The following is a 12664-nucleotide window of genomic DNA, read 5'->3' as shown; positions in this document are numbered from 1 at the left end:
AAACAAAAACCAGCCACCAGCACCTTCCTGAACCTTGCTTGGCCTCACTGATGACATCTGTGGTAGGGACACGGCCTCTACTGGCCTGCTTTGTCTTGGGCGGTCAATTGAAGGAGCAGAGACCAACTGGGAGGCCTCCTGGGGCCACCCAAGGGGATGCAGTGGCTCTGTTCTGTCATGGAGGGAAGACAAGGCCTCCCTCCTGCTGCAGTGGGTGACAGTGGGACAGTGCGCTAACAGGCAGGCACTCCGCCAGGCTCTGTACCTATTGAAAACCCCCAGGGGAAGTAGGAATGTCCAGTGTGTGCCCAGGATCCCCTTTAGGTATCCGGTGTGGGATGGAGTTTGATCTTTTATTAAGTTACTTCAGTAGCCGAGTGCAGTGATGCAGTCCTGTAATCCCAGCATTTGGAGGATGAGACAAGAGGACCGTAGGATCAAGTCCAACCTTGGCAACTTAGCAGGACCCTATTTCAGAATAAGAAACAAAAGGGTTGGGGATATAGTTTGAAGGTAGATTGCCTCTAGGTTCAAACCCAGTAACAAACAAACAAAAAACAAAAACTTCAGCAACACTGGTGTAAAGAGCCAGCAGACATCAAATGTTTGCACTTGGGTCGCTGGATTGGTTTTGTGTTTCCTTTTACACTGAGTCTGCTCTTTATAGATGAATACAAGTTAAAGAATGCTTTGAAAGCTAGGCGTGGTGGCTCACGTTTGTAATCCCAGCATTCGGCAGGCTGACACAGGAGGATCGCAGTTCGAGGCCAGCTTCAGCTACTTAGTGAGGCCCTCTGCAACTTATTGAGACACTATTTCAAAAATAAAAAATTGGGCGGGGGATGTAGCTCAGAGGTCAAGTGCCCCTGTGTTCCATCCCCAGTACCCCCCCCAAAAAAAAAGAAAGAAAAAAAGAATGCTTTGAGTTAGGCATGGTGCTGCACACCTATACTTAGGAGGTTGAGACAGGGATCACAGGTTGGCTCTGTGATCCTGGGAAACCCTGTTTCAAAATAAAAAATAAAAGGGTTGTAGCTCAGTGATTGAATGCCCCTAGGTTCAGACCCACAAAAGAAAGGGAAGAAAAAAAGAGGAAAACTTAATAACCACAATAGAATTTAAAAGCAGGGCATCTGGGGGCTTCAGCTTTCTCCTCCGCATTGTAGGAGCCATTCACTTAGAGGAGGCATGCAGGAACCAACAGTGTGCTCACTGTGTGCTGACTGTTACAGAAGCAGAAGCATTTTAGCACAAGCTCTGCTCAACCACATCTCAACCAGATAAATAACACCGTCGTACTCCCTGTTCCAGCTCACTCAGTCTCCATCAGCCACACTGGCCTCCTCTCTCCTCTCATTGGCCTTTCACCCCAGTCAGCTGGGGTTGCAGAAACAGGCTGCTGGACCAGACCAACGAGGACCAACACCGGACCCTGTAACCCTGCTTCTTCTGCTTTTCCAGGAGTATATGTGTATGATGGGATTGGAGAGCTGGCTGCACTGGGTTGCTTGGTTCATCATTTTCTTCATTTCTGTCTTCATTGCTGTTTCTGTCATGACCATTCTCTTCTGCACAAAGGTACATATCTTGTTCTTCAGGATGTGCTAAGCAATGAATAGGTTGGAAAGCCATCTGGTCTGCTATGGGTGGTAGTGTTAAGACACAATAGACAGCTGGGCTTGGTAGCACACGCTTGTAATCCCAGTATTCAGGAGGTGGAAACCGGAAGATTGCAGTTTGTAAACAGCCTCAGCTACTTAGCGAGGCCCTTTGCAACTCCGTGAGACCCTATTTCAGAAATGAATAGACTAAGTCGGGCGTGGTGGTGCACACTTGTAATCTCAGCACTTGGGAGGCTGAGACAGGAGGATCGCACAGGTTTGAAGTCAGCCTTAGCTACTTAGTGAGGCTCTCAGCAACTTAGTGAGACCCTGTTTCCAAATAAAATAGAAAATAGGTCTGGAAGTATAGCCCAGAGGTAGAAAGAAGCCCCTGGGTTCCACCTCCAGTACCACAAAAAAAAAAAAAAAGAAAGAAAGAAAGAAAAAAAGAAAAAAAGAAAAGAAATGAATAGACTAAAAAAAAAAAAAATAGGGCTGGGATATAGCTCAAAGGTACAATGCCCCTGGGTTCCATCCCCGGTATCACAAAAAACAAACAAACAACAACAACAACAAAAAAAGCCCCACAATAGATGATGGAGAGACAGCTATTGATAACCACTTGGAAAAACTCAGGTTGATTTGTGGTGGTGTTCAGTGAAACTTTGGGAAACTAAGCATTTAGGATCTATAGGATGAGAGAAAGTTTTGCCCTCCCTTCAGCTCCCTAGTCTTCAGGTAGTGGAGATTGGTATGGTTAATTTCATCAAGAACAAAGAATGAGCTGGGCATGGTGGCGCATGCTCGTAATCCAGCATTCAGGAGGCTGAGACTGGAGAATCACTGTTCTCGGACAGCCTCAGCTACTTAGTGAGGCCCTCCGCAACTCAGTGAGACCCTCTTTCAAAATACAGTCTAAACAAAAAAAATAGGGCTGGGGTGTAGCTCAGAGGTAGAATGTCCCTGGGTTCCATCCCCAGTACTGCACCAAAAAACAAAAACAAACAAACAAAAAACAGAAAAGAAAGGAAAATAGAACGATTCGGCCAGGCACACACTTGTAATCTCAGTACTTGGTAAGCTAAAACAGGAGGATTGCAAGTTCTCGGCCAGCCTCAGCTACTTAGTGCGGCCCTCCACAATTTAGTGAGACCCTATTTCATAATAAAGAATAAGATGGACATGGCGAACACTTGTAATCCCAGCATTTGGGAGGCTGAGACAGGATTGTGGCTTGTGGCCAGCCTTATCTACTTAGTTAGACATTCTGCAATTTAGTGAGACCCTGTTTCAAAATTAAAAATAGGGCTGTGGGTGTATCTTGGAGGTAGAATGCCCCTTGGTTACATCCCTAGTACCGCAAAAAAAGAAAGAAAGAAAGAATAGGGCTGGGGGTGTAGCTTGGAGGTAAAATGCCTCTGGGTTCTATTCCCAGTACCACAAAAAACAAAACAAAATAAATAAAAGGGAATGTAGAATGTAGACTGAGGATGTACAACATCCACTTGAACAGGGCACTTCTGCTGAGACAGGCCTTTCAGCTGCAATGACCAGGACAAGAGGAGATCAGTAGGCATTGTTGATGGAAGCCAACCCTGTCCAATTAAAATTTTGCTTAAGCCGGGCGTGGTGGCGCACACTTGTAATCCCCGCGCTTGGGAGGCGGAGACAGGAGGATTGCGCAGGTTCGAAGCCAGCCGTGCTGGCGTAATAGACCCTGTTTCAAAAATATAAAATAGGACTGGGAGTATAGCCCGGAGGAAGAAGGGCTTCCAGGAACCCCAGTACCACCAAAAAATTAAAAAAAAATTTTTTTGCTTATATGTACTTAAAATATACATAAGAAAATATAAGCTGGGCATGGTGGCACACACGTGTACTTGGGAGGCTGAGACAGGAGGACCACAGGTTTGCAACCAGCTCCAGCTACCAAATAAGACTCTCCGCAAATTAGTGAGACCCTGTTTCAAAATAAAGAATAATAAATAAGGCTGGGGTGTAGCTCAGAGGTAGAATGCCCCTTGGTTTTATCCCCAGTACTGCAAAAAAAAAAAAAAAAAGAAAGAAAGAGAAAAGAATTAACAAAATATGTAGTTTTATAGGCTTTACAGTACATTACAAAAGCTGGGTGTGGTGGCACACACCTATAATCTCAGTACTTGGGAGGCTGTGACAGAGGATCACAGCTTCAGTAACTTAATGAAGGTCCTTGCAATTAGTGAGACTGTATTAAAATCAAAACAGGTGTGGTGGCGCACGCTTGTAATCCCAGTACTTGGGAGGCTGAGACAGGAGGATCACAGGTTCAAGGACGGACTAAGCAAGTAGTGAGACTCAGCAACTTAGTGAGACCCTGTTTTAAAATAGAAATAAAATAAGGTTAGGGGTGTAGTTCGGAGGTATAATGTCCCTGGGCTCAATTCACAGTACCAAAATAAATAAAATAAAAAATAAGATGGGGTTAGGGGTGTAGCTTAGAGGTAGAATGTCTTTGGGTTCAATCTGCAGTAACATACACACAGACAACACAATTTACAAATTTCATACTATGCAAATAGTTGATAATAGTTATTGCAAAAGATAAAAAGCTGTTTATTATAATTACTGTTATCATTGTCACAATTTGTGGGACTGGGGATGTAACCCAGGGACCTTCCACCTCCGTTCTGTCCCCCAGACCTATTTTGTATTTTTTGCAAACAAGTTCTAAGTTGCTGAGAGCCTCATTAAGTTGCCAAGACTGGCTTTGACTCTGTGATCCTCCTGTCTCAGCCTCCCACGTATATAATTATAAGCGTTTGCCACCATGACCAGCTAAACATTCTTTTATTTCCAATCTTAGTGTGTGTGTGTGTTTCATAGAGGAGGAGGTAGGGAAGATTGAACCCAGGGGCATTCTACTTCTAAGCTACACCACCAGTCCTTTTATTAAAAAAATTGAAACAGTGTCTCACTAGGTTTCTGAGGGTCTTGCTAAATTGCTGAGGCTGGCCTTAATCATGTGATCCTCCTATCTCAGCCTCCTAAGTATTGAGAGAACTTAAGCTCCCAGTACACAGGCTTATCCAGTGTGTGGTTTTAGTTGGTATGGTCTAGAAGTCTGTTACTGAAATCCCAGTAGGCTGGGATGAAGGGTTAAGTGTGAAAGGAGGCTAGTGGGGGTTGATGGAAACTGAATGAACTGGAAAAAGTACAAACCACTAAGTGTTATTTATCTAATTGAGAACCCCCCTGGATTCAACCCCCAATACCCCCCAAGAATATAATGTGTGTGTGTGTGTGCGCACGTGCGTGCTTGCACACATGTGCGCGCAGTGTGATAGGGATTGAAGCCAGAGGCATTCTACCTCTGAGCTATGCCCTCATACCTGTTTTATTTTTTAGTTTGAAACGGGGTCTCACTAGGTTGATGAGGGTCTCACTGTTTGCTGAGGCTGTCCTCAAACCTGTTATCCTCCTGTCTTAGTCTTCCAAGTACTGGGATTACAGGTGTCCATCACCATGCCTGGCTGATAATGTTGAATTTTTTTTTTTTTGCAGGTCTGGGGATGGAACCCAGGGGCATTCAACCTCCGAGCTACACCCCCTGCCCTATTTTTTATTCTTTATTTTGAAACAGGGTCTCACTGAGTTGCAGAGGGCCTCACTAAGTAGCTGAGGCTGTCTGCGAACCGCGATCCTCCAGTCTCAGCCTCCCGAATGCTGGGATTACAAGCGTGCGCCACCATGCCTGGCGATAATGTTGAATTTAAAAAATATTATGTGTGCCAGGCGTGGTGGCGCACGCTTGTAATCCCCGCACTTTGGAGGCGGAGACAGGAGGATCGCGCTGGTTCAGAGCCAGCCTCGCTGGTTTAAGAGACCCTGTTTCCAAATAAAAATATAAAAATAGGTCTGGGAGTGTAGCCCGGACGTAGAAGGGCTTCCAGGAACCCCAGTACCACCAAAAAATAAATAAAAATAAAAATAATAATAAAATTATGTGCAGTATATTCTAGACACATCATACTTTCCTCACATTCTTTCCATGTAAAGACAATGCACATCTGTGATTTTATTATAGGTGGAAAATGTAGCTGTGTTCAAGAACAGTGACCCCAGTTTGATATTTGTTTTTCTAATGTGTTTTGCAACTGCCACAATTTTCTTTGCATTCATGATCAGCACATTTTTTCAAAGAGGTGAGTCCTGACAAAATTTTCTGTTGGAGGGTATATACGACTTTATTGGAAGTAATGTTGATCACATCACCTATAGCACTGCGTATTATTCCTCGAAATCCAGCATGTTCGCGCAGGCCAGTAATCCCAGTACTTGGGAAGCTGAAACAGTAGAATTGCAGGTTGGAGACCAGCCTCAGAACTTAGTGAAACCATGTTTCAAAATAAGAAACAGAAAAGAAAATTAAAATAAAAAACAGGGTCGAATATAATGATGCATGCTTGTAGTTCCAGTACTTGGGAGGCCAGCCGTAGCATCAGAGTGAGGCCCTCTGCAACTTAGTGGGACCCTGTTTTAAAATAAATAAATTAATAACAATAATGATGATGATGATAATAAAGAAACTGGTAGCTCAGAGGTAGAATGCCCCTGGGATCTCCAGCACCACCAAAAAATAAGGGGGAGGCTGGAGGTGTAGCTCAGTGGTAGAGTGCTCCTCGCTTCAATCCCCAACACCACACACACACACACACACACACACACACACACACACACACGCACGCGCACGTACACGCACGCACGCACGCGCACGCAAAAAAAAGTATGTTTTCAGAATCAGGTTTTTAGTTTCATGTTTATGTTAGCAATTAAAGAGTTGTTTAAACTTCTCTTCCCAACACACACACACACACTCACTCTCTCTCTCTCTCTCTCTCTCTCTAACTCTAACTCTAACTCTTTCTCTCTCTGGTGTGTTCCTTCATTGATGCGTTCCTTCCTTAATATAATTTCAAATGGAGACAAGTAGTAAGTCTCAATTTAGAAGGAAATAGCAGGGTAAGACATCCTGGACAGATAATTTCCCAGGTCTTGATTATGGAATAGGAACCCAATGGCAGGTGTTTCCCAGGAAAGCTCTGTAAGGGAGTGCTTCCTGGGATTCAGTACCGTCATGGAGGAGATACCTCTAAAATTATTGGTACAAGAAACCGGGTGTGGTGTCAAATGCTTGTAATCCCGGCATTTGTGAGGCTGAGACAGGAGGATCACAGTTCATGGACAGCCTCACCTACTTAGTGAGGATCTTTGTGACTCAGTGGGACCCTGTTTCAAAAATAAAGAATAGCCGGGCGTGGTGGCACATGCTTGTAATCCCCACACTTGGAAGGCAGAGACAGGAGGATCATGCAGGTTTGAAGCCAGCCGTGCTGGCTTAAGAGACCCTGTTTCAAAATAAAAGTATAAAATAGGTCTGGGAGCGTAGCCCGGAGGTAGAAGGGTTCCATCCCCAGTACCACAAATAAATAAATAAATAAATAAATAAATAAATAAATAAATAAATAGAATAGAATAGAATAAAAATTAGGGCTGGGGCTGTAGCTGAATGCCCCTGAATTCCATCCCCAGTACCACAAATACATACATATATACATACATACATACATACATACATACATATATACATACATACATACTAAAAAATAGGGCTGGGGTGTATGTAGCTTGGAGGTAGAACACCCCTGGGCTCCAACCCCAGTTCTGGGGGACAAAATCTTTATCTGGCAAAACTCTCAAAAATGAGGGAGAAATTAAGACATTTCTAGATAAATAAAAGCTGAAGGAGTTCATTTCCAGTAGGCCTCACTACAAGAAATGGTAAAGGGAGTTTTTCGGGTTGAAATGTAAAGGTATTAGACTGTAACTCAAAGCCAAAAAAGAAGTACCACTGGTAAAGGTAACAAACGTCTATGGACATCGTGGCACACACTTGTAATAGCAGTACTTGGGAAGGCCATCTGCAACTTAGTGAGACCCTGTTTCCAAATAAAAGAATAAAATAAGTCTGGGAGTGTAACTCAGAGGTAGAATGCCCCTGGGTTCTATCACCAGTACCACCACCTAAACAAAAACAAAACAAAACCAACGCTTGTAATCCTAGTACTCGGGAGGCTGAGCCAGTAGGATCATGGTTTGCAGATAGCCTCAGCTACTTAGGGAGGCCCTTTGCAACTCAGTGAGACCCTGTTTCAAAATAAAGACTAAAAATAGGACTGGGGGTGTAGCTCGGGGGTAGAATGCCCCTGGGTTCCATCTCTAGTACTGCAACAAAACAAAAACAAAACAAATTTTTTTTTGTGTTGGTTGTAACAACAATTATTCCTCCTCCTCCTCCTCCTCCTCCTCCTCCTCCTCCTCCTCCTCCTCCTCCTCCTCCTCTTCCTCCTCCTCCTCCTCCTTCTCTTCCTCCTCCTCCTCCTCCTTCTCCTCCTCCTCCTCCTCCTCCTCCTCTTTCTCCTCTTTCTCCTTTTCTTCTTATCTTTTTCCCTATATGACTTAAAAAGCAAATGGGTAGTGACACAGATAAATCTGTGTTAAAGGTCAAATGATGTGCAAAGATGCAATCTGTCTCAACATTATCAAGGGGGAAGGACAAATATATATTAGCAAAATATTTGTGTACTATTGAAACTAAGTTATAACTTGGTTGCTATAGATTTAAGATAATTAAGTTTGTATATAGTTTTGACTTTTAAATCCTGTGTATCAGTCTCCTATGCTGTCATAACAAGCTATTACATATTTAATGGCTTAAGACAACACATATTTGTTATTGCAGCCAAACTTTGAAGTGCAATTTGCTGGGCTAAGATCAAGATGCCTTTGGGGTTGCTTTTCCTGCAACACTAGGGGAGGAAGAAAATATTTTTTCTTTCCCAGCTTTTAGAAGGCATCTGTATTCCTTGGCTCACAGTCTCTTTCTCCATCTTCAAAGCTACTATCAGATTTTGTGTGTGTGTGTGCGCTAGGGATCAAACCCAGGGGCAGTAGTTCTACATTGGAGCTATACCCTCAGTCCTATTTTGTATTTTTTATTTAGAAACAAAGTATGCCTAAATTGATGTGAGCCTCCCTGAGTTGCTGAGGCTGTTTTTTTAAAATTTTTTTTATTGGTGCATTGTATTCATACATCTTAATGGGATACAAGACTTGTGTAGACATACCTGCACATACCACCCAATCAGCCCCTACCCAGTCACCACCCCATTCCCTCCCCACCCCTCCTTCCCATGCTTGGCTTAGTGATTGACTTGGATATGTTTAAGTACATCCTGTGCTTTAGAGACTTTCCCTCTTCCCCCTCCCCTCCCCTCAGTTAGGTGCCTTATCTGCTCCTCTACAGGATCTCCTTCATCTAGAGTTCCTCCTGTTACTCATTTCTCCTTAGCTTTTGCATATTCGGGAAAGCGTCTGATTTCTTCTTTTTTTGTGTATGGAACATATTGAAAATGGCATACATTCAGACTATGTTTGGTACCCTCCCCCTTCCCCTTCCCCATCCCCCTCTCAAAAATGAGTGTCCAGGTTAACCATGCTGTATTTATATTTTTACACAAATTCTGATGTCGCTCCTTCATTAATCAACCTCAGCCTTCTTCCTCTCCTGTCTTCCATTCTAGCTTTGATGCGGTTTCTCCTCCATTGTCTGGAGTCCCTCTGGTATACCTAATACTCCCTAGTTTGGGCATATTAAAGAAAACATAAGTCCCTTCTCTTTCAGTGCTTGGCTGATCTCACCCAACATAATGTTCTCCAGGTCTTTCCGTCTTCTTTCAAATGACATGATTTTGTTCTTTTTTTATTGCTGAGTAGAATTCCATTGTGTATAATTCCCATGATTTTGCAATCCATCCAGCTGTTGATGGAGACCTAGGTTGGTTCCATATTTTGGCTATTACAAACTGTGCTGCTGTGAACATGGAATACGAACATGTGAATATGCATATGTTACTGTAGTTCTGATTTCAACCCCTTTGGAAAGATACTCAGGAGTGGTAAAGCCAGATCATATGGAGGATCCATTCCCAGTTTTCTAAGGAATCTCCACACTGATCTTCTTAGTGGCTGAACTAGTTTGCACTCCCACCAACAGTGTAAAGAGTTCCTCTTTCCCCTCATCCTCTCCAGCATTTGTTGTTGTTTGAGTTCTTGATGCTTGCCACTCTGATTGGGGTTAGATGGAATCTCATTGTAGTTTTGATTTGCATCTCTCTGATGGCTAATGTGTTGAACATCTTTTTGTGTGTGTGTGTGTGTGTGGTACTGGGGGTGGAACCCAGAGGCTTTCTACCTCTGGGCTATACTCCCAGACCTTTTTTTTATATTTTATTTGGAAACAGGGTCTCACTAAGTTGCTGAGAGCCTCACTCAGTAGCTGAGGCTGGCTTCGAATCTGTGCGATCCTCCTGTCTCAGCCTCCCAAGCGCGGGGATTACAAGCGTGGCCACCGCGCCCAGCTGATGTTGAACATCTTTTCGTGTATCTATTGGCCATTTGTGTCTCTTCTTTTGTGAAGTGTCTATTCAGTTCAGTGGCCCGTTTCTTGAGGGTTATTTGTTTTGCTAATGTAGAGTCTTTTGAGCTCTTTGTATATTCTGGATATTAGCCCTCTGAGTGTTGGCTGGTAAAGACCTTCTCCCATTCTGTAGGCTTTCTCTTTAGGTTCTTGATGGTTTCCTTTGATGAGAAGAAACTTTTTAGTTTGATGTCATCCCATTTGTTAATTCTTGCTTTAATTTCCTGCGCTTTGGAGATCTTGTTGAGAAAGCTACTGCCTGTGCTTATATGTTGGAGTGTTGAGCCTATGCCCTCCTCTAATAACTTCACAGTCTCTGGTCTAATTTCTAAGTCTTGGATCCATCTTGAGTTGATCCTGTGAATGGTGAGAGGTAAGGATTTAGTTCCATCTTTCTACAAATGGATAGCCAGTTCTCCCAACACCATTATACTATAGAGCAATAGTAGTAAAAACAGCATGGTATTGGCACAACAACAGGCAGACTGACCAGTGGATTAAAATAGAAGATACAGAAACAAATCCATACACCTATAGTCAAATGATCTTTGACAAAGGGGCCAAATTTCTACACTGGAGAAAAGACAGCCTTTTCAACAAATGGTGCTGGGAGAACTGGCTATCCATTGTAGAAAGATAGAATGAGGCTGGTTTTTTTTTTTTGTTTTTGTGGCACTGGGGGTGGAACCCAGAGGCTTTCTACCTCCAGGCTATACTCGCAGACCTATTTTATATTTTATTTTCAAACAGGGTCTCACTAAGTTGCTGAGAGACTCAGTAGCTAAGGCTGGCTTCAAACCTACGTGATCCTCCCGTCTCAGCTTCCCAAGTGTGGGGATTACAAGCATGTGCCACCATGATGAAGCTGGTTTTTAATCTGCAATCCTCCTGTCTCAGCCTTTCAAGTACTGGGATTACAGGTGTATGCCACCACACCGGGTTTAGATAATTTTCAGATATCCCTCCCTCCCCCCCCTCTCTCATCTCTACTTCCATCACTTCTTCTTCCCTTACTCTGACCCCTCCCCTCCTTCTTCTTTGTGCTGGGGATTAAACCCAGGGGTGTTCTACCTCTCAGCTAAACCCCTAGCCATTTTTATTTTTTATTTGTTTTTGCAGTACTGGGGTTGAAACCCAGGGTCATTCTACCTCTGGGCTACACCCCCAGCTCTAATTTTTACTCTTTAATTTTGAAATAGGGTCTCACTGAATTGCAAAGGGCCTCACTAAGTAGCTGAGGCTGTCCACGAACCACAGTCTTCCTGTCTCAGCCTCTTAATGCTGGGATTACAAGGGCACACCACCACGCCCGGCTCATTTTTATTTTTTATTTGGATACAGTCTTTCTAAATTGCTGAGGCGGGCCTTGAACCTATAATCCTCATTTCTCAGCCTCCCAAGTGCTGGAATTACATGCATGTGCTACCACACCCAGCTATTTATTTTTTATTTTTTATTTTTTATTTTTTTTGTGTGTGTGGTACTGGGGATTGAACCCAGAGGCATTCTACCTTCCAGCTACTCCCCAGCCCAATTTTATTTCTTATTTGAAAACAGGGTCTCACTAGGTTCATGAGAGTCTCACTACTTGCTGAAGCTGTCCTCAAACCTGTGATCCTCCTGTCTCAGCCTCCCAGGTACAGGATTACAGGTGTGCACACCACACCCAGTTCTCCTGCCTCCTTATCGGGACCCTTGTGAATGTTTTGGGCCCACTGAAATAATTGGGACAATCTCCTTATCTCACAATCCTTAATCGTTTCTGCAAGGTTCCTTTTGCTACATAAAGTACCATATGAAGGCCAGATGTGGTGGCGCATGCTTGTAATCCCAGTACTGGGGAATCTGAGACAGGAGGGTCACAGTTTCATGGCCAGCCTCAGCTGCTTAATGAGACCCTCTACAACTTAGTGAGACCTTGTTTCCAAAAAGAGAATAAAAATAGGGATAGGGGAATAGCTTATAAATAGAATGCCCCTGGGTTTAATACCTGTACCAAAAAAAAAAAAAAAAAAAGTATCGATAGATTCTAGGAGGTAGAATGTGGACACCACCAGGAAACCTTTATTTGAACTTTCACTTCACATAAACTATTTTCAATTATTTATTTATTTATTGGTACTAGGGGTGGAACCCAGGGCCTTCTACCTCCAGGCTATATCCCCAGTCATATTTTATTTTTTATTTGGAAACAGGATTTTGCTATGTTGCTGAGAGCCTCACTAAGTTGCTGAGGGTGGCCTCGAACCTGTAATCCTCCTGTCTGCACTATCATTCCTGGCTCAAAAAAATTTTTTTTGGTACTAGGGATTGAACTCAGGGGCACTACCTCCAAGCCACACCCCTAGACCTATCTTTTATTTTTTTATTTGAAAACAGGGTCTCACTATGTTGCAGAGGGCCTCACTAAGTAGCTGAGGTTGGCCACGAACTCAGATCCTCCTGTTGCAGCCTCCCAAGTAAATGGGATTACAAGCACGTTCCACCATGCCTGGCTGGAAATTTTTTAAATAAAAAGAAGTTATAGCTAGTTATAGTGACACATGCC

The 12664-nt window shown here is 43.4% G+C and overlaps 1 protein-coding gene across 1 annotated transcript in view; it reads left to right on the top strand.

Moving 5' to 3' along the window:
* The window catches only part of LOC308268894 (ATP-binding cassette sub-family A member 17-like), a gene marked incomplete at both ends in the record, with an annotated part of 93799 nt that overhangs the window by 14682 nt on the left and 66453 nt on the right, over positions 1 to 12664 (top strand). The window contains 2 exons of the mRNA XM_080703997.1: positions 1462 to 1578; positions 5665 to 5782. Of these exons, the coding sequence (XP_080560123.1) occupies positions 1462 to 1578; positions 5665 to 5782 (235 nt within the window). The remainder of the gene's footprint in view (positions 1 to 1461; positions 1579 to 5664; positions 5783 to 12664) is intronic.

This window comes from Muscardinus avellanarius (genome assembly GCF_963383645.1).
Source record: "Muscardinus avellanarius genome assembly, chromosome: 10".
Taxonomy (NCBI): domain Eukaryota; kingdom Metazoa; phylum Chordata; class Mammalia; order Rodentia; family Gliridae; genus Muscardinus; species Muscardinus avellanarius.
The sequence above is the reverse complement of the archived record's forward strand: the minus strand, read 5'-3'. Positions and strand labels throughout refer to the sequence as shown.